Genomic DNA, 21,429 nt, shown 5'->3' with positions numbered 1-21,429 from the left:
CACCGAGGATCAAGCAAGCGCTGGGCCTCCACAGCTGATTCGTCACTTCTGAGCATAGCGGGAGGAGGGATATTCTGGCATTCCGTGTGATTGGCGGCGGCAACAATGGCTGCCTGGAAAAGGGGTCCAGTGTGCAGCTAGTTGGCATGGGTCATTCTTTCCTGCCCCAACCAAGATCAGCCAGGAGCAGCAGTGGCGTAGTGGTTAAGAGCAGGTGCACTCTAATCTGGAGGAACCGGGTTTGATTCCCAGCTCTGCCGCCTGAGCTGTGGAGGCTTCTCTGGGGAATTCAGATGAGCCTGTGCACTCCCACACAAGCCAGCTGGGTGACCTTGGGCTAGTCACGGTTCTTCGGAGCTCTCTCAGCCCCACCTACCTCGCAGGGTGTTTGTTGTGAGGGAGCAAGGGCAAGGAGATTGCAAGCCCCTTTGAGTCTCCTTGCAGGAGAGAAAGGGGGGATATAAATCCAAATCCTTCTTTATTTTTTAAAGGAAGGTTTTACAAGAGGGTTGCTCCCATATGGGGCAGGCTCTTCCAGGGAACGTCCCACTTCTGGAGCCAGGCTGTAGGTCTCTGGATGCATAAATAAGGGGCCAGTGCAAAAACACAGCTGCCTGCAGCTCCTGAACACACACAGAAAAATAACGCAACTATAATGTTAGCACGTGAGGTCAGAGAACCTCTCCCTGCCACTGCAAATGAGACGACAGGCATGGCTCCTTAGGAGCTCAGAATCCCACTGGTGCTCACTCGGTGAGTATCTGTCCAGCTAAGGCATTTGTCCTGGGCAAAAAAAGAGACGGCCCAGGAAAGGCAGTCCGGCGGGTGGGGGCAGTCCTTGGAGCGTGGCTGCGGGCGTTGCTGGAGGGCTTCTGCTAGAGCTTCCTGTTGGCTGTGCGAGTCTGTAGCAGCTGCTGCACCATCTCCTTGGCCTGAAAAGGAAGCCGAAAGCCATCAGGTCTTGATCAGACCAGCATGGGTGTTGCAGGGTAGGACCGTCACTGTTCAAGGGCTAGCATTCACAACATCCACTTACAAGGATTTCGACTAATAAACCAATCGGAATAGAGCAGATTGGCTTTACGAAAGGAAAGACCACCCTGGACCACTGTATGACGTTGGAAGCACTTGTGTCCAAATACCTCCATAGAGGAAAATCCAATCTTTTTGCAGCCTTTATCGACTTTAAAGGGGCTTTTGACTCTATTGACAGATCGCTGCTATGGCTTAAACTGCAGAAGCTCGCTATTGAACCTAGGCTTCTCCTATTAATTAGATCTCTACAGGAATCCCACCTGCCAGATAAGGTGTACATCATCAGGATCTTTAACACCCAAAATACCAGTCTCTCAGGGGTTAAAACAAGGGTGTGTATTAGCACCCATGCTATTTAATCTTTTTTTGCATGATCTTGCCCCCACATTGAATAGTTTCAGCTTTCATTGCCCCTATCTGAATGGTGTGCCTCTGTCTATCCTCCTGTATGCCGACGATGCAGTTTTATTATCAAGAACAAGATAGGGTCTCAGAAACAGGCTGACTAAGTGTGGTGAATACTGTTCAAATAACAGGTTGGTCTAAAATTAAGTCTAAAATGGTGGTTTTTTCCAATGTTTTTAGTCCTTCGAGATGGTCTATCCAAGGTGCTGACATCGAGCAAGTTAAATTGTTCAAATATCTTGGGATAATATTCCATCATAAGTCAACCTGGACCACACACAGAGATAACACCCTTAAAGCCTGCAAAAATTTATCCGCTGCAGTACTGAAATTCTTTAATATCAATGGTGGTAGATTCATACCAGCAGCGTTGAAGGTGTTCAACGCTAAGGTGGCCCAGCACCTTTTGTACGGTATCCCCATCTGGATCCAAGCATGACACCAGAAATTCAATATCCACTTACACAGAGTATGCCAATGGGCTTGAGTAATGGGACTCACACCGTTTCCTGCTGGTTTGGGGGGCACTGGCCCACTGTAGCTGTCCCAAGTCACTTTCAGGAGGCAACTATACCTTTTCATGGAACTCACAGATTCTCTGTGGCAAAGCCGGCAGACCTCCTTCCATACTAGTGGTTTCCTGGCATTAAAAAATGCAGAGCCTTGCTGAGCCGAAGGCACTCAAGTTTGCACTACACCTGAACACTGGCATATCCCCACACAACTGCAGCCTGACCGGCCCTTTATTCCCTGCTCCTGTTTGCAGCCAGGGGTGCTATGGGAGGATCTGCAGCAGTTCAGGGAACAGTGGGGTGTGTGTGTGTGTGTCAGCCCCTTCCTCTAGCCCAGTGGTGGCGAACCTATGGCACAGGTGCCAGAGTTGGCACTCAGAGCCCTCTCTGTGGGCACGTGTGCACAGAGTTCGTCATGTGGGGGCCCAGAAAATCACACACACACACACATCTAGACTGGCCTGGGCCATTGGGCACGCCGTGTAGGTAACCCTGTTAAGTGCTGTTAAACCCCACTGATTTTCATGGAAAGAACTAAAGCACAATCCTGTACCAGGGAGTAAGCTCGGTTGCTGGCAATGGGGCTTGCTTCTAAACCCTTCTGGGGTCGTGATTCACCCATTGGAAGCGTTGCACGGTTGCTCCAAAGCAAAGCCACCGACTACCACCAAGCTTACTCCCAAGTAATGCGCGCCTTGGAGCCAACAGTTTTTTCTAAACTAAAACCTCAGTATTCAGGTTAAATTGCCGTGTTGGCACTTTGCGATAAATAAGTGGGTTTTGGGTTGAAATTTGGGCACTCGGTCTTGAAAAGTTTTGCCATCGCTGCTCTAGCCTCACAGGGCCTGTTGCTCTTTCTCGCCTCCTGCTGGACAGTCAGTGCCAATTCGTGCAAAAGCAAAAACAACCAGGGTAAGAATGAAGATTTCTTGTTGTCCTTTAAATATGCCCAATTCCCACAATCGCATTAAATCAGACCCGAGGTTGTGTTGGTTTTTCTCACGTCCAAAAAAGAGACCATTCCACCCACTGCAAGCCTGGGCAGCGTACTGGATTCCCACAAGACACTGCTGACTCCAGTTCTCTTACCTGGGGCGTGTGCAAGAGGCATTCCTCACCATCACCGTGGCTCAGATGCAGAACGGCCCTGTCGGCTGCAGCCCCCCACACGACACAGCTGTGGCTAGAAGCATCCAGGGAGTTGACTTCCCCTAACCTGCAGGGGAAGGCTGCCTTGGAGAGGAGCGCAAGCCACAGGGACTGGCAGTCCTGGCTCTAAGAGAAGAGATGTCAAGGTTTCAACACTTTTGTACTGCAAGGGCATTTTGCTGCCGTGCCAAGATGAGGCCACAGAGCAGCAGCAAGTCCCACGGGTCCCTTTTCTTCAGAGGTGGGGACAAATTCATTCCTTCGCACAAAAAGCCACAACAAACGTTCGCCAACACGCCCATGACCTCCATCGCTCTTTCACACAGTTGTGCATTCGCGGCGACTTTCACGAACACCCCCTCTTGGACCGCCCCTCCTCCCAATCCCAAAGTCACGCCTGCAAGTGTAACCCCCATGCTCAGAATGGGTTGACCCAGAAAGGGGTGGAGACTCAAAGCAGCAGGAGGCTGCAGAACTCATGTAGTTTGGAGGAGACGAGGCTACCAGACTCGGACCTTGGTTTGTATAAGCCAGTGGTGGCGAACCTTTGGCACTCCAGATGTTAAGGACTACAATTCCCATCAGCCCCTGCCAGCATGGCCAATTGGCCATGCTGGCAGGGGCTGATGGGAATTGTAGTCCATAACATCTGGAGTGCCAAAGGTTCGCCACCACTGGTATAAGCCCTTAACACCTTGTTAAGGTAACTGCAATGTTGTTGGGAACTACTGGGAAGGTAGTTGTTTATTTTTGCTATGTTGTAAATGTTGGAGTTTATTGTTTCAGGGTTTCTTTTTGTGTTTGTAATGGGTGAGAGTTCTCCTGGAAACCTTCACCATGTTGAATCCTGTTCACCAAGCCCTTGGAGTCTTCAGGAGCCAACCCCCTTGCAAAGAAGAATTGGACTTGGCAGTATCATAAGACCGTAACTAGAAGGACTTGAAAATGCAACCTGAACAGGACCTTGAAGTGTGATGTTAAATGTTGATGTTTGATGTTATATGTTAAGAAAGTAAACCAATTTTGTGTTTTTAAAATTTGTCGTTGCAAACTCATTCCAAGTTCTGCCCCAAAGAACCCACAGATAGAGGTTACACAAGCACAGAGGTGCAGGTGAGAGAATGCCCCCGACAAGCATCTGAGGAGGCAAAGCCGAAGTCTGGCCACGGCCCCACCAGGCCTACGTGGGCAGTCGCAGCCTTTGGCCATGTCATGCCTTCCACTGATCCATGATGGCCCCCTCCCACCAGTGCCCCTGCAGATGCTGCTGTTTGTCTGGAGAGGGGGCCCCTCCCCCCCCACTCCAGTGGAAAAGCTCCCACAAGAAGAGCCAGAGCAACAGGGCTCAGGAGTGCAGCAGCAGGAAAGGTGGAGAAGCCGCATCCAGGCCCTGCGAGTGCCAACCCACCAGCAGCAGTGTGGGGGCTTTCTCGGATGCTGGCACACAGCCTGCAGAGAGGACGACATGGAGAACTTCGGGACCGCCTTACCCCATATGTTCCAGCTTGGCCTCTGCATTCGGCAGAGGCCAATTTACTGGTGGTTCCCAGCCCCGCAATGACACGGCTGGCCTCCACCCGGGCCAGGGCTTTTACGGCCCTGGCCCCTGCCTGGTGGAGCACTCTCCCTCCAACTGTCCGGGTCCTGCGGGATCTTGGTGAGTTCCGCAGGGCCTGGAAGACCGAATTGTTCCACTGGGCCTTTGGGGAGGCCAACAGTTGATAGTGTGCGCCCTCTTTGTCTCTCTCTTTTTTAACATGCTGGGAGCCTGTGACATCTAGCTTTATCGTCCCCTTTTGGGAGGGTTTTTACTGATAGTTTTAATGCTGGACGCCAAGCGGTTTACGTGGAACACTGTAATTTTATGTTTTAATGATGCTATTTATATTATTTGCTGCTATTATTGTTTCTGTTATATTATTTTGTTGTTCACCGCCCAGAGTCCTCAGGGGATGGGGCGGTATATAAATATGATAATAAATAAATAATAAATAAATAATAAATAATAAACAAACTGTGGGGAGGGAATCTGGAGGGACAGTGCTGCTGGTCCTCTTTCTGTCACATATTCTCACAGCTCCTGCCTCTTACCTGCTCAAGAAGCAGTCCGCACACCTGGCTGTCACGGGGGATGCTGTCGACCTCCAGGCGCCTGGAACGCTTGAAGCAGAGCCTGCCAAGGGGCTTCCAGGGGGTCTCTTCCCCAGCTGAGCTAGGACAGAGAGGCAAAGGGGGCAGCCCATCAGTGCAGGCAGGCCCACCCCAAGTCCACCCCAAGTGCAAGCGGCAAAACCACCCCGTCTCCAAGCCACCTGCCTTTGAAGCAGGTCAAAAGGGCTGGCGGGATTTCCAAGTCCTTGAACGTGTGAAGCTGCCACATACTGAACCCATCAAAGTCAACGGGCAACTGTTCCCCAAGGTCTGACGCTGGGGATTGAACGTATGACCTTCTCCAAGTCCAGCAGAGGCTCTGCCACTGAGCCACAGCCTCAGCCCACACCCACGCCACACTTCCCCTGTCAGAAAACAAGTGGTGCGAGGGAGAAGCTGGCCTAACAGGCTCCTCTGTAGGGTGCGCTTCTCCCCCTTCGTCTGAACGCCTCCTCTGGAGGGCCCCTCTCTCTCTCGGCAGAACTGCTCAAATGGTCCGCTCAGCTCCTCGACACCGAAGAGCAGCGCCCCCCCCTCACCGAAGGCCCCTGATGTTGAGTCCTAACAGAAGCCATCTAATTTTGCCTCCTCAGCTGCCCAGTTTGTGCAGACTGTCCCACACAAGGGTCTGCAACCTGCGGCTCTCCAGATGTTCGTGGACTACAATTCCCATCAGCCCCTGCCAGCATGGCCAATTGGAATTGTGGTCCATGAACATCTGGAGAGCCAACTGGCCATGCTGGCAGGGGCTGATGGGAATTGTAGTCCACGGACATCTGGAGAGCCAATTGGCCGTGCTGGCAGGGGCTGATGGGAATTGTAGTCCATGAACATCTGGAGAGCCGCAGGTTGCAGACCCCTGGTCCCACAGGAGATTCTGAAGGATGCCGACAGCATTCATTCATTCGTTTACTTCATTCATATCCCACTTTTCTCACTGAGACTCGAGTCGAAGTTTGTGCCAGAACTCCACCTGACTCCCCAACCTCACGCAGATGCAGGAACTCAGCGTGGGCTTCTGGTGGACCATCCAACACCGAACCAGGTAGGGGTGAAGTGCAAGATAGCCCCTCCCTCCTCCTGCTACCTGTTGATAAGGAAGGAAAGGAGCCCAGGCCTTCCCACTGCCCAATGGCAGAAACCACAGGATCTCCATCTTATCAACGTAACACTGCTGAACACTGCCAGATGTGACAGGGATGTTAGTTCCGAAACCACTCGTAGCTCCATGGGTGATTCTGGCCCACTCCAGACCCTTTGGGGGGGGGGGAACCTACTATTGTTTGGAGGGTTTTTTTGTTTTAAGATAGGAAAGTTGCTCATAAATGGGGGAACAGTTCTGTTTACCATTCATTACTCCAGCCAATAGCTTTGGCTCTACCAGGGCCACTGAAGTTCATAATATCTCCCCCCATGCGTTGTAAGATAAACAGACGGGTTTCAAGTTTTTATCAAAAGCCAAGCAGATATTTTGCCAGACACGGTGGTCTCAGACTGGAGAAAAGAGATGACTGAGGTAAAGCTCCACAGACTGTGGACCCCACGCCTCTTTCCTGTGGGACTAACTGGAAGATGGTACATAAAGGGGGAAGGAGGGGTTGTTTAGTATTTTATAGTATAGTGCAGCCACCTGTAGTTTAGTATTTTATATATTATTTTATTGTAAATTATGTATTTGGTGGTTTAAATTGTTTTAGTGTTGATGGACACAGCCCTGAGCCTTTGGGGAGGGCGGTATATAAATATAAATAATAAATAAATAAATAAATAAATAAATAAATAAATAAATAAATAAAGTGCACGTTAACAGCACTACTTGCTCTATCTCAGCATCTCTGCCTTCCTTCCCTATGTTCTGAAGTTCTCACATCTGCACTGACTGGGTCTGTAAAGTGCAGCGTAAAGCATTCTTTGTGGGCATCTCTCCCCTAGCACAGGGATGGCTAACCTATGGTGCTCCAGATGTTCATGGGCTACAATTGGCCATGCTGGCAGGGGCTGATGGGAACCATAGTCCATGAACATCTGGAGCACCATAGGTTGGCCACCCCTGCCTAGAAGGATCAGAAGCTGGCACTGTTGTTAGTTCAGCTGGTGGCACCATCCCAGATGTGGAAATTTCCCTATGGACAGATGGATGGATAATGGAGTCAAAGTAAGTAAACCAGGGGTCTGCAATCTGTGGTTCTCCAGATGTTCATGGACCACAATGCTGGCAGGGGCTGATGGGAATTGTAGTCCACGAACATCTGGAGAGCCGCAGGTTGCCGAACCCTGAAGTAAACTGTCCTCCTCATGGTACCAGCCAATATCCATGCAGGCTTTTATCATATTTTTAAAAACTACAAAACTATCTTGGACAGCCAGACAGGATGTGGTCTCTTGCATATTGTACTCGGCTTCCACTAGCCACAGAAGGGTCACAAAGCTTAGTACTGGCAGCCCCGCCACGGCAACCACACATTCACAACCCCCTGAATACGAAGCATTTGCCGCCACTATTAACGCAAATGGTGCCACTGAGCCACGGGACCTATTTCTTCGTTCAAGTTGGCATCTTTTCCCAGCTCCGGGGCCCCTCCTCCCTATTTCCTCGCAGACAGCGCCCACGTCAATTGCCCAGGACATTTACTTTGCAAACCTGAGGAGGATGTCTGCCACCAGCGCATCCTCTGGCTGGGGGCACCTGTGCTGCCCAGGTTCCTCACACAGGTGCGACGTCAGCTCCCAGGCCACCTGGGACGAGGAGACAAAGCGAGTGACAGAGGCCCAGCCACACCCCGCAGGAGGGCCTTCAGTGCTGCAAAGGGGACACAGGCAGGGTCACAACATGCTCAGGAACGGACGGGGGGGTGGGGGGAGCAGGTTTACCTGCAAGGACTCCGCCATCGCCCCAGAGAGAACCCCACCAATCCCGTTGCCTCCCGCAATAAGACAGGCACAGTGAGCTCTCAGCATACTTCCCTCTTTGAAAGAGGGGCTTCCCTTCCCCCTTTTGGCAATCCATCAAGCTGCTGGGGCCCAGGCCGATGTCAGCCCTTGCCCTCTGCTCACCGCTTGTGCTGCGGTGTGGGGAGCGATGGCCATGCGGCTGGTGCCCGTGCTGGGGGAAGGCACGACGCAGGGCCCCTCTCGGCATCCCATCAGCCCTGCAATCTCGTCCAACGACGGCACGCGCTCCCCTCCTTTGGTCTTGCACAGGGCCTCCCGGATGAAATGTCCATATTGGGCCATCTCTGAGCCAGGGAACTGGTTCTCTGTCCTGCTGGGGCAGAGGAGGAGGAGGAGGAGGAGGAAGAGGAGGAGGAGGAGGAGGAGGAAGAAGAAGAGTTTGGATTTATATCCCCCCTTTATTTCCTGTAGGAGACTCAAAGGGGCTGACAATCTCCTTGCCCTTCCCCCCTCACAACAAACACCCTGGTGGGGCTGAGAGAGCTCCGAGAAGCTGTGACTAGCCCAAGGTCACCCAGCTGGCGTGTGTGGGAGTGTACAGGCTAATCTGAATTCCTTAGATAAGCCTCTACAGCTCAGGCGGCAGAGCTGGGACTCAAACCCGGTTCCTCCAGATTAGATCCATGAGCTCTTAACCTCCTACGCCGTTAGACACCAGGAGCCTTTGGCCACGACCCCATTCGTAGGAACCCGGCCCAGATTTCTGCCCCCACAAAGGCTCTGCCTTGAGAAACGTCCAGAGCTGCCCAGCACTCCACCCTCCTCGGCTGGCTCAGAGGCCTGCAGACAGTTCTCCCGCAGGGCAAGAGGACAAAACCGCCCTCCTCTGCAGTGAGACCGGGGGTGGGTAGCTCTGATGTGGGGAAGGGAAAACCTGTTCAGCCCTGGAAGAAGCTGCCTGGGACGTTGCTGTTTCAGGGCCTGCCTTTGAGGCAGCGTTCCCCAGTACAAGCATTCATATCTCTGCTCAGAGGCTGGCCTTCAGAGAAAGGGAAAGACCCCCTCCTTTCAACCAGCAGGGATCATCCTGTCTGCAGAGCCCCGGTTCCCGCCGCTCCCCCTGCTCCTCCTTCTTCCTTACCGTTGGAGGTGCAGCTGCAGGTAGGACTGGACAGGTGGGGAGGGCAGGAATGTGCAGCTCATGCAAGCAAGCAGCTGCCAGTAGCGGAGGTTGGCAGAGGTCCCTGGCACAGGCGGCTGGGTGGTCTGCTTCACCAGCTGGCAGTAGATCTCGTCCACCAGAGGAGGGAGGTCGAGGCAGGTCTGCAGCACCCCTTGCACGAGGTGGGCTGGCTCCCGCACCCCCTCCAGCTGCTGCAGCGAGTGGAACAGCTGAACAGCTTCGTCCCGAAGTGCTGCGTAGCCACGACTGCTGACATCTACAGAACAGGGAGGAGAGACAGGTTATGAGCCCAGCTGCCATGTTCCCCTCCCCAGTTCTGGGTTCCCATCTGAAGCCCCATAAGCAGAGCACGGCAGGGGACGAGGGTGGGGGATGAGACAAGAGAGCCAAGAATATAACGAGGCTGCCAGGAATTGTCATTCACCTGCATTTTCACCAACTCCGTAAGGGAACGGCAACAGCGGAGCATAGATGGGGCCAGCCGTATAACGCAGGATAGGGTTATTGCGATACATTTGATCCAGGATTTCTGGGCAACTGTGGTTCTCCTGGGTGAGAAAAAAAATGAGGGGGGATGCCAATTAGGACACCCCCATTCAGCTTACTGCGCAACAGTTTAGCATCCTGGTGCAGGATCTCTCCATACCTTGCACAAAGATGCTGAGCAATCCAGCAGCCGGTTGAAAAAGCAGTCTGGCGGGGCTGGCCCCACCAGGCTGTTCCAGGCCCCGGGGCCGGGCTGGTGGGGCTGGGCCAGGCAGGGGCACCCAGCAGCAGCAACCTCCGTCACGCCTGGCCCAGCAAGGCTGGCCCAGCAGTGGCTTCTCTTGAGCCTGATGAGGTGGGACAAGGGGGGAGGGGGGAGGGGATGATTTTCGGCCACCCACCTGACCCCAAAGGTGTGCAGCCATGGCGCGGTGCCTCCCCACCCCCCGGGGTAGCTACATGACTACGCGAAGAAGAAGAAGAAGAAGAAGAAGAAGAAGAAGAAGAAGAAGAAGAAGAAGAAGAAGAAGAAGAAGAAGAAGAAGAAGAAGAAGAAGGAGGAGGAGGAGGAGGAGGAGGAGGAGGAGGAGGAGGAGGAGGAGAGGAGGAGGAGGAGGAGGAGGAGGAGGAGAAGAGGAGGAGGAGGAGGAGGAGGAGGGAGGAGGAGGAAGACGAAGAAGGAGGAGGAGGAGGAAGGCGGAGGAGGAGAGAAAGGAGGGAGGAGGAGGGAGGAGGAGGAGGAGGAGGAGGAGAAAGAAAAGAAAGAAGAAGAAAGAAGAAGAAGAAGAAAAGAAAGAAAGAAAAGAAGAAAGAGAAAGAAAGAAAGAAAGAAAGAAGAAGAAGAAGAAGAAGAAGAAGAAGAAGAAGAAGAAGAAGAAGAAGAAGAAGAAGAAGAAGAAGAAGAAGAAGAAGAAGAAGAAGAAGAAGAAGAAGAAGAAGAAGAAGAAGAGTTTGGATTTATATCCCCCCTTTCTCTCCTGCAGGAGAGTTTGGATTTATATCCCCCCTTTCTCAAAGGGGCTTACAATCTCCTTGCCCTTCCCCCCTCACAACAAACACCCTAAGAGGTAGGTGGGGCTGAGAGAGCTCCCAAGAACCGTGACTAGCCCAAGGTCACCCAGCTGGCGTGTGTGGGAGTGCACAGGCTGATCTGAATTCCCCAGCTAAGCCTCCACAGCTCAGGCGGCAGAGCTGGGAATCAAACCCGGTTCCTCCAGATTAGAGTGCACCTGCCCTTAACCTCCTACGCCACTGCTGCTCCAGTATCTGCTTACGGCAACCCTTCCAGGAAGTCTGGGCACTGTAGGAACTTCTGGTAGTTTCTTGTTGCTTCTCGAGATGGGTGAACAAGTGGGGGTGGGCTTCAGGAGGCAAACACAGCTGCCCCAGAGCCCCCACTGAAAACACTGGAAGTGCCTGGCCCCTTGCTGGCGCTACATCACTGGGGTCGTCAAGGCCATATGTACCTTCCTGGGCACTCAGATCACAAGCGGAGGCTCTCCTTTTGGTATCCCCTCCCCCGCCCCCGGGCTGAAATATGGAGGTGGGGGTGCTGGCCATTCTGAGCAAACAGCCCCCTCCCTCTTGCAGCTCTTATCATTCAGTTACAAAAATCTAACCATGACAAATCCTTCGAAGCCACAATGAAAGCAGCAGGTTGAAAATACGAAAGGTGAAATAGAAGAAGCGCACATCAGCTCACGCCTTATTAAGCTTCAAGCCCAACAGCGGCGCTCTCTCACTTTTCAGGCACATCGCCAGTTTCCCAAAGATGGCTTGGCCCCTGACAGCAGTGAACGCTGGAAGAGCATGCAGGATACTTTCCCCTCGCAAGTGAGAATCCACAGCCTGCACCTTCCCATCTGGGATGTGATGCAAACTCTAAGCTGGGGATCATTAGGAAAGGAGTTGATAATAAAACTGCAAGGATTGTCCTGCCCTTATATAAAGCCGTGGTGCGACCGCACTTGGAGTCCTGTGTCCAGTTCTGGTCACCACATCTCAAAAAGGATATCGAAGAGATAGAAAAAGTGCAGAGAAGGGCAACGAGGATGATTGAGGGACTGGAGCACCTTCCCTATGAGGCTAGGCTGCAGCGTTTGGGGCCTGTTTTAGTTTACGGAGAAAGGCGTCTGAGGGGGGATATGATTGAAGTCTATAAAATTATGCATGGGGTAGAAAATGTTGACAAAGAGAAATTTTCCTCTCTTTCTCACAATATTAAAACCAGGGGGCATCCTTTGAAAATGCTGGGGGGAAGAATTAGGACTAATAAAAGGAAATACTTGTTCATGCATTGGTGTTTGGAATATGCTGCCACAGGAGGGTGAGTGATGGCCACTAACCTGGATAGCTTTAAAAGGGGCTTGGACAGATTTATGGAGGAGAAGTGTCGATTTATGGCTACCAATCTTGATCCTCTTTGATCTGAGATTACCGTGCCTTAAAGGAACCAATTGATGCGGGGGGCAACAGCATGAAGGCCATTGACAACACCTCCTGCATGTGAGCTCCCAAAGGCACCTGGTGGGCCACTGCGAGTAGCAGAGAGCTGGACTAGATGGACTCTGGTCTGATCCAGCTGGCTTGTTCTTATGATATGGGAGTGGGGGCTTCTTTCCCCCGCCCCCAGAAGGGTGTCTATCTGCCCATTACACATTCTTGCAAAATCTCATCATCTCTTAATGCGCCTTAGTTTCTTCTATTGCGGACTGAATTAAAGCTGGTGAACGGAGGACCCTCCTTCTCCCCGCGCCCCGCCACGGTGGCTCCCGGGACCCCTTACCTTCAGGTCTGACATGAACAGCTGCGTGGGCGTCTGTACTGGGGCCTGGTTGTGGATGACCTTTTGCAGAGCGCACACCCAACGAACGGCCTCGCTTAAGTGCTCCGTGTACAGCCGATAGCAGTGCTTTCTGCCGAAAACCGTCACGGCCCAGAATCCTGGAGGAGCAGGAGAAGGGTGTACATGAGGCAGAAGCCCTTCTGCCCCCCCCCTCCGGCTCCCGCCCCCCCCCAGTCCTAGCCACTGTGAGGATGTCAGTGGCAGCCAGCAGTGCCCCTCTCCCTGCTGAGGCTAAATCCAGATGGGGTGGGAACAGGATCTTTTCTAATATGTGGGATTAATGGGCAGCTGCTTAAAAGCAGCATTTCCCGCTCTCCGCACCTGGGCCATTTCTCCCACCTAACCCCGTCCCCAATTAGAGCAGGAGGATAGAGAGCAACATCCCCCCCTTGATGCCAGCCTCCTGCCTCAAGTCTAGTATCGGCCTCTGCATCTCACATAAACCTTGACTGGGGGCGGGGAGAGGATGCTAAAGGCACCCTCCCCCCACAGCTGTTACGCAAACCACAGTGAAGCGAGAAGTGTAAGACTTGCAAGTGGGAGAGCCGAGGATCCTCCTGGCTCCCCCTTCCCCACGGAGCACCCCTTACCCGTCTCCTTGTAGGTCTGCTTGTCGGGCCACAACACAGAGCACAGGCTGGTCAGGACCAGGGAGGCCAAGCACGGGGCCCCTGCCTCGCTCCCACTGTAGCAGTCCAGCGACTCCTGCGACAGCACGAACCAGTACTTGCGGGGACGCCACCAAGGGGCCTTCCTACCCCCCCGCACCTCCCTCTGCAGCCAGCCTAGGAGGGGAACAGAAGATGGCAAAGTGAGATCAGACTGCCACACTCTACAGTTCTAAAGGCTAGAGACTTGCATTTTTTTCTCCAGAAAAAATAGGGGATTGTGTGTTATGAACAGCATTCCCGGGCACAACTCAGAGGTTGTGTCCTGGCTACTGAAGGAGGCGGAGAACGCGACCCGCTGGCTGGCATCTTACACAAGCCTTGAGGAACAGACCGAGGAGCCCCTTTCAGAGACTGTGTGCTGGACTCAGATCCTAGTAATGGGTGATCCAGGTCGGAACCTAGACTCCCTCCTGTCATGACATATTAACAAAAAGAGTGCAAAAGTTCACAAAAAGGCCATCTTCTAAGTTAGCAGAAGGTTGCCAACCCCAAAGGCCGGAGACAGTCAGTCTAGGGGCGAAGGAGCAGTTAACCTTTAACATGATTGGTGAGTTCAACTGTGACTCTAGACCAGTGGTGGCGAACCTTTGGCACTCCAGATGTTATGGACTACAATTCCCATCAGCCCCTGGCAGGGACTGATGGAAATCGTAGTCCATAACATCTGGAGTGCCAAAGGTTCGTCGCCACAGCTCTAGACCAATGAGAGGCTGATGCCTGGGCAGGGGGAAAAGTATCCTGTTGGATGTATGCATTGTATATGCTATGCTAAGTTGAGATAGAGACTGAGATAGAGTCTGAGTGTTTAGTTCAGTGTGTGTTGAACTTTGTCCTTGCTGAAGAGTTCTGTATAGTATTACAGTCTTGTATAGAATAGACTTGTGTAACTTTGCAACTGCAAAAGTAAAAACCTTCCTATGGAAAGAACATCTTGCATGGAGAGTATTCTTTTCCAAGTGTGCTAGGACAGTGGTGGCGAACCTATGGCACACGTGCCAGAGGTGGCACTCAGAGCCCTCTCTGTGGGCACGCGTGCACAGAGTTCGTCATGTAGGGGGAGCAGAAAATCACACACACACCCCACACACATATATCTAGGCTGGCCTTGCTTCTGAGTAAACCCTCCTAGGGTCAGGATTTACCCATTCGAAATGTTGCACAGTTGCTTCACCAAGCTTACTCCCAAGTAACGCACGCCTCAGAGCCAACTGTTTTTTCTAAACTGAAACCTCAGTATTCAGGTTAAATTGCCATGTTGGCACTTTGCGATAAATAAGTGGGTTTTGGGTTGCAGTTTGGGCACCCGGTCTCGAAAAGGTTCGCCATCACTGTGCTAGGAGGTTACAGTGAGTGCAAGAAGACTAAAGACTTCTCATCTTACCGGAGTAGCTCCGCTTTAAACTCTGCTGATGCCCCCTTCCCCCTTAATTCAGCATCCAAGAGGCCACTCCCCACGGGAAGATCTCTGAAAAGCCCCGGGCACCATAGGATGAGCAGAGCGAGGGCCCAGCTCCCATTTTCAGAGGAAGGTATTGTAGTAATGCACTGCTGACCCAGCAGCACCGTGGTAGAACGTTGGGACGCCAACGGACCTACGGCCTTCTGGTCGCACCGCACCCCCACTCCTCATCCCCCTATGAGTCACGGGTCATGAACTGTCTGGCTCAGTCACCGGGCGCAGGGACAATGGTCTTGCCCCCAGGTGAGGATTAGGCTCAGACGCGTACGCTCCTCTCCGCACGTAGCCAGGTGAGATCATGCATCACATGATGATCTCACCGACCTCCAGCCTCCCGCTCTCCCGGAACTCCCCGGTCCTCCCTCCTACACGCGCCCGATAGAATAACTTAATAAGGGTGCCAGGAACCAGCAACGCGGGAGACTTCCGCTTAGAACTACGGACCTCCGGGCTCCCCGCTGCTGGCTATCTCCACCAGATGTTATCTCCGGCGTCTCGTCTGCGCTTCTTACGCTTCGACCACGCAAGTGCGACTTTACAAGCTGGTGCCAAAACCCGGGAATCCCTCGAGACCTTCCACCCTGCTCACCGTCCGCCTCGGGAAAGGGCCGCGTGATACCGGAAAGTCTGCTGGATCGGCGCGATCCAGGGACTTTCACCGCTTTCGGTATCGCCTCGTCCTCATGATCGGCGCGATCCAGAGACACAGCATCCCTAGGACACTTCGGTGGATCGTCCGACGGAACACCGGTGGAGTATGGGAGCTTTGCAAAGCAGGGCTTATGACAAGCACGCTGGACGAACTGAAAGCGTTAGCGAAATGCGGCAGGAGTCCCTGTAAAGAGAAGGAGCTGCGCAAATTGGATTCGAGGAGATTGAAGCTCACAGTGTCCATGGTACCCAGAGGGGGACTTTGAATCTTTAAGGACTGGGGAAAAACATCGGGCGCATCTCCCTTTCGCTGACAGAGCCTCGCGCGCCGATGCGTCACTGCATACTGACGTGGAGACAATGTTATGTCGCCATCAGCCTGCAGACCTATGGCTCCCTTTGCTGTAGGTCACCCTCCTTCTCGATCTTTCACCTTCAATTTCAACCCCGGAATTTTCTCTATCCACTAAATTGGACGCTTCTGTCCTCCTTCTGCCCCCCTTTGCTCCTTCGCCCATTTCAAACTTCTCCAGCTAAGCTCAGCCTCTTCTTGCTCCGCCTTCATTTTCCGAAGCCACTCGCACCTCCGTCAGCTTTATCGTAATGGCGCTGGTTTCAAAACTCTCGCGAGAACGGTATTAGCCAAATGATCTGCAGAGAAGAAAAGAAAACCCTGACGGAAGAGCGATACGCCGATATTCTTGCATTATGCCCCGTCCAGATTTCACAGATACCGAGGGGGAGGGTGAAGAAGGCCATTCGTGTGCGGTTGTCGAAAGTACCCGCCTCTTTAAACTATAATAACATCCTCACTGAGCTCGCAAGAAAGCGATAGACAGTAGGGAATCACTAGGCCCCTACGGTAGAGGAGAGGCATGCTGGGAGGCAATCGCGAGGAATCACCTAATGGTTCCGGACGACTGGAAAACCACCTTTCGCATGCTCCTGAGCTCCTGCACAATTTGTGATCTGGGAAAGCGAGTTCCGACAACAATGCATCAGTAGGGGAGCCGCCTCGGGCGGCGCCTACACAGCCGCTCAGCTTTACGGTTTCGATGCTTTCACCAACCCTAACGATCAGATTGTCCTGCCTGGAGGCCACCCTTACGGTCTGCCTCTTCTATAAGGCATTTGTCAAAGTCCCCAACGCCGGCCAGCCAACTCCAGAGTTTTCTCCACCATCCGGCAAAAACCCCAAGAGCCCTATGCCGACTTTGTGAACAGGCTCCAGGAAGCTCAAGAGGCAGGTAGATAGCGAAGAGGCCCAAAACGCAGCTCCCCTCATGCGCCTCGCCAAGTAGCAGAACGCCTCCACCCGGAATGCCGCGAGGGCAATCACGAGGCCTGGGCAAAAATCCTGGAACTTCGGGCCGACATGCTGCATAAGGCTTCTGCCAGGACATCCGGATCCTCCGCCCACCAATTGCTAGCCTTCTCTGCCGCAGCACTTCTCCACCGGGCGGGGAGGCAAGCCTCCAGAGATGACTGCTTTTAACTGCGCGCAGATCCGGGACACTTCCGAAGGGAGTGTAGGCAGCCCGGTGGGGGCCTCCACAACCGGCCGGATGGAGGAGGGTCACTCCCCAGGAGGCGAGAAGGCCACCTAAAACCCGGTGCCGCCCACGATGCCAGAAAAGGCTTCCACTGGAGAAACGACTGCCCGTCGGGGAAACTCCCGCCCGAGGCTGCCTCCCCTGCAGCCCAGGACCAAGCAGAGAGAGAATACTAGAGCAGACTCCAAACACCAAGGCCCCTGCCAAAACCACCCCCCTCGCGTGGCATCTTGCCTCACATGCACCCAGCCCATCTCCTTTAAGTTCCCCACTCCAGGTTCTTGTCGCCCCAACTCCAGTGCATATGATCCAGTTTCTCCATCCCTACCGGGGACTATTGGGCTAGTGCTGCCAAAGCGCCTCTGCCGCTGAACAGGGACTGTTCATGCAGTCCCCGGAGTGATCGACTCCACGCACTAAGCGACCCATCCATCTCCAAGTCTGGACAAACATCCCACAGGAGTTGCTCTGCCGGAGCCAGCGCCAAGGGCTCAGTTGGATTCTTCTTTGCCCCATGCGCTGCCCGCTGCCGACCCAATAAAGGCTACAAGCCCCAGCAGCCAACATGGCGCAGGCCTAGCACCACCGTCGCAGCGGTGGAGACGCTTCTTATCGGGAGCTTCCCGCCCATACCTGGAGCTCGCCATAGAAGGATGCTTATGTTCAAGGGCCTGCGGACACCGGCTGCGCTTCGATGTTACCGGCTATCAAGAGCAGCCGAGTGGCCCTGACTCCAGTGGGCTTCAACCGGTAGGCTTCTGCCCGCACATCTGGGGGAGTGGGGGAGACAAAACCGCGAGACGGAGCATCCGCCCGCTCAAGGTCAACAGCTCCAGGACTCTCGAAGCGGCAGCTCACCAGTCCGCTTCCCATCGCTCTGGAGACATCCATGTCAATCTCTGGGGAAGCGGGACCTCATGAGTCCAGGTCAAAACGACTTTGGTCTGGGATGGATGAAAGCCAGTCACAGATCATTGATCCCAATCAGCGCCCACTACTCCGTTTCTCCTCCCTCCTCCTCTCCTTCTGTTTTTTCTCGACTCAGTAAGAGGCGTGGGAGGGGCTAATTGGCTGACTGGCCCTCCCTGGATTAAAATCTGGGTCTGGCCCTCCCTGATACCGCAGAGCACTGTCAGGACAGGCCCCAGTTTCAAAAAAAGGCTGCCACCATTATGCCCCCCTAATACTCCAATCCCGCTTTGGGCTATAGAGAGCGCTGCCCAGCGCCTGGCAACTTTGTATCAGTTACCACGTTAAAGCGCCATAGAGTATGCTTACTCGGTAAAACCGCCTCTTTAAGGAGGCGGTCTCGGCGGGCGGCAATTCCCCAAGATAATTCGATCACAAAATTTTTTAGCACCATCCAGCTTCCTGGCAAGTTAGCCACCAAGGTCACGGTAAGTGCAAACCCCTTGCAAAGAAAAAAACCCCCCTTTTTTGTTTGTGTGCGAGGGAATCTGCCTCTAATGCGCCTGAGTTGCAATTTCATTTTCCGGATGCACCCATCTCCCCCCAAAAAAAAGGCGCCTTCCAAAAGCCCCTTTTGTGTTGCTGATTAAGCATGCATACCCACAATCCTCCCCCCAGGACTCGGGCCTGTTCCCTCCCCTCGAGGGCCCTCCGGACTCACTTTCTGGACGCGACTCCTGATGACGGCTCTGAAGCCAATTCTCACTCAGGGTCGCTTCTACCTCCTGCCCTCCCTGGGCTTCAAACAATTAGAAGAAAGAGGTAGTATGCGGCCCCCAGGAGGATTGCATTAAAAGCTGAACCTTCACAGACTGCAAAACTTAAGCCTTCTTATATTAAACTCTAAACTCTAAACCCCAACTCAAACAAAAAGCCGATCCCTCGATCTCCCGCCATCTTCGCTTCTAGAACTGAGCCTGACCGGGACCCGCCCCCCCCCCTATAACCTGGGGAAAGGGGTGTGTTTCAGTCCCTCTTCCTACAGGTCCCTGAGAGGACTCCTGGATTCGGCCATGACAGGCCAACTCCATGGAATGGCGCCAGTGAGGAAACCTAACCCCATCCCGGAGATGGAACACATCTCTCTAAAGGATCCCGCCCCAGCCCGGTCTTCAACAGGAACGCCAAGCCGCCAACGCCAAAGACCCGGGAATAATGACCTGGGGAGACGCCAAGGGCTACTCACCAGCCAAGCTCCTAGAGCTGCTGGCGCGCCCAGCAAGACCACCCCGAGACACCTCGAGAACCTCTGTGCCGCCTTCTTTGAGACATCATCACCGGGCCCAACTCGGGCGCCACCATCCTTTGCCTGCTCTGCTGCCTCCTGCCGCATGGCGCATCGGCCACCCCCCCCGACGAAGCTTTCACCTTTCAGGCCAACATCTGGGAGCAGTTTGCTGCCAGCTGCCAACGCCTCCCCATCTTTCTGCCTGGGCCAGTACCTAGGGAGTCGGAAGCCTGCTAAGCTCCCTGCCTGCTCCTCCTCGTCTGCAAAGCGCCCGGAGACTTCCTTAGCCGGAGTTCGCTGGGCTAAGCCCCTCTCATGAATGCCTCATCCATCAGGGTATTCTTATGAGCTACCGACTCAGGACCCGTCAGTCCAAACTCTCTCGGCTGGCGCTCTCTCCCTTTGTCACCAAGAGACTGTCGCTAACCACGCATCTAACACCTCCAGCCCGCACCTACCGGCGCAGCTAAACGGGAACCGACCCGGGCCCATTCATCGGCTCGCCAATTGAACTGCGCGCACATGGAGGACATTCCCCCAGATTCGAAACATCCCTGCTCCCCTAGGGCTGGAGAAGTCCTTGGACCCGCGCGGGAGAGAACGCTAATTCACATTCCCGCCCGACTCTGCCGGAACTCTTTGTTGCTCTCAGTCGCCTCACCATCGTCTCTACCCCCAGGCTCCACCTCGAGCCTCGACGCCGCCGCCCGCTCGGCTCTGCCTTTCGACCCCTCCTGTCGGAGCGACCGCTGGTCGCCTCTCTCCTCAAGCGGAGTTCTGCCTCCCTCGCATCTCCTCCTAGTGGGAGTCCCCGACTCGCCTCTCTTACAATGCTAAGACTATTGGCCGGCTGGCCTGTGCCCTTGGCGAAGTCCACATCAATTCCACCTCCATTGCTCTGGACGCTCTGGCCTCCTCGAAAGCAGCAGGTGTGTGAACTTCCTCATTGCCGGTAATCCCTAGACAATTCCCGTAAGCCGCTATTGATTACTTATTATTGTTATTACATCACCAAGGTTGTGAGAATGTACATAATATGTGTTGTTTTAATCTTTCTGGATAATCTCTGCAATTGATTTCATACATGAAAGTACGCGGAGCTGCAAGAAGTTGTATCTAATCTGAAATATGATGTTTTGCTCCCATTGGTGGTCAGCCCTCTGGAGCTGGCTGCCGGGAGGATGGTTGAGTGCTACTGTGCAGCTCTGCATTGGTTTAATCTCGTGTGGCCTCAAGTATCGGATCTTGTTTCTCTGCTTCCAATGTGTGTCTAATATTGCCTGTAACGTGTAAGAAGCCCCCTCAATTTCCTTACCCCGCAACCAAGTTCTAATGTTACACAAGCAGCTCGGGTCAGCTTGACCATTAGACGGGTAGAGAGGAGACAAGCTGGCCCCTTTAAATCACCCTCTTAGCATTTCGTCCCCTTTCTAAAATGTAAAAGGAGGAGATGTAGTAATGCACTGCTGGACCCAGTAGCACTGCGCGGTAGAACGTTGGGACGCCTAACGACTCTACGGCCTTCTGGTCGCGATTCCGCGACTCTACTACCTCATCCCCTAAGTGAGTCACGGGTCATGAACTGTCTGGTGCCTCAGTCACCGGGCTTAGGGACAATGGTCTTGCCCCCAGGTGAGGATTAGGCCTCAGTGACGCTGCCAGATCGCCTCCTCCTCCAAGTGACGTAGGGCCAGGTGGTGGAGATCATGCATCACATGATGATCTCCTCACCTCCCGCTTCCCGCTCTCAGCCTCGAACTCCCCTCGGTCCTCCCTCCTACACTCGGATAGAATAACAATAAAGGGTGCCAGGAACCAGCACGCGGGAGACTCGCTAGGAACACGGACCTCCGGGCTCCCACTGCTGGCGATCTCCACCAGATGTTATCTCCGCGTCTCGTCTCGTTCTTACGCTGACCACGTGGGTCGACTACAGGTATAAACCCAGCTCTTGCGGGGGGTGGGGGAGGGAGATGGCAGAGTGCCCCAGGGCCCACCTTTCATGATGGTGTCTCCATCATCTTGCACCTGTCTTGCATCTTGCATCTTGCATTTCTTCTCTGGGATGAGGCTGCACGTTTCATCGGCCACTGTCAAGGATCTGAAGGCGACAGAATGTTCGGGGTGGGGGCAGGACATCAGCAGGGTATTTTCCCCCCTTTTAACCCCTCTTTCTCCCTGCCCTGCCTCCAAAAAGCCCCCACAAAAAACACCAGCATAAAAGAATCATATGAAAAACT

At 53.6% G+C, this 21,429-nt stretch overlaps 1 protein-coding gene across 1 annotated transcript in view; it reads right to left on the bottom strand.

Moving 5' to 3' along the window:
- Positions 1–461: 461 nt before the first annotated feature.
- Positions 462–21,429, bottom strand: part of PLEKHH3 (pleckstrin homology, MyTH4 and FERM domain containing H3) — a 35,184-nt gene continuing 14,216 nt past the window's right edge. Inside the window, exons 3-12 of the mRNA XM_048518025.1 lie at positions 21,187–21,290; positions 13,249–13,443; positions 12,599–12,756; positions 9,752–9,875; positions 9,286–9,583; positions 8,307–8,514; positions 7,894–7,988; positions 5,193–5,313; positions 3,042–3,227; positions 462–932 (exon numbers count right to left, since the gene is read on the bottom strand). Of these exons, the coding sequence (XP_048373982.1) occupies positions 876–932; positions 3,042–3,227; positions 5,193–5,313; positions 7,894–7,988; positions 8,307–8,514; positions 9,286–9,583; positions 9,752–9,875; positions 12,599–12,756; positions 13,249–13,443; positions 21,187–21,290 (1,546 nt within the window). The 3' untranslated portion in view covers positions 462–875. The remainder of the gene's footprint in view (positions 933–3,041; positions 3,228–5,192; positions 5,314–7,893; positions 7,989–8,306; positions 8,515–9,285; positions 9,584–9,751; positions 9,876–12,598; positions 12,757–13,248; positions 13,444–21,186; positions 21,291–21,429) is intronic.

This window comes from Sphaerodactylus townsendi, linkage group LG15 (genome assembly GCF_021028975.2).
Source record: "Sphaerodactylus townsendi isolate TG3544 linkage group LG15, MPM_Stown_v2.3, whole genome shotgun sequence".
NCBI classification, from domain to species: Eukaryota; Metazoa; Chordata; class Lepidosauria; order Squamata; family Sphaerodactylidae; genus Sphaerodactylus; species Sphaerodactylus townsendi.
The sequence above is the reverse complement of the archived record's forward strand: the minus strand, read 5'-3'. Positions and strand labels throughout refer to the sequence as shown.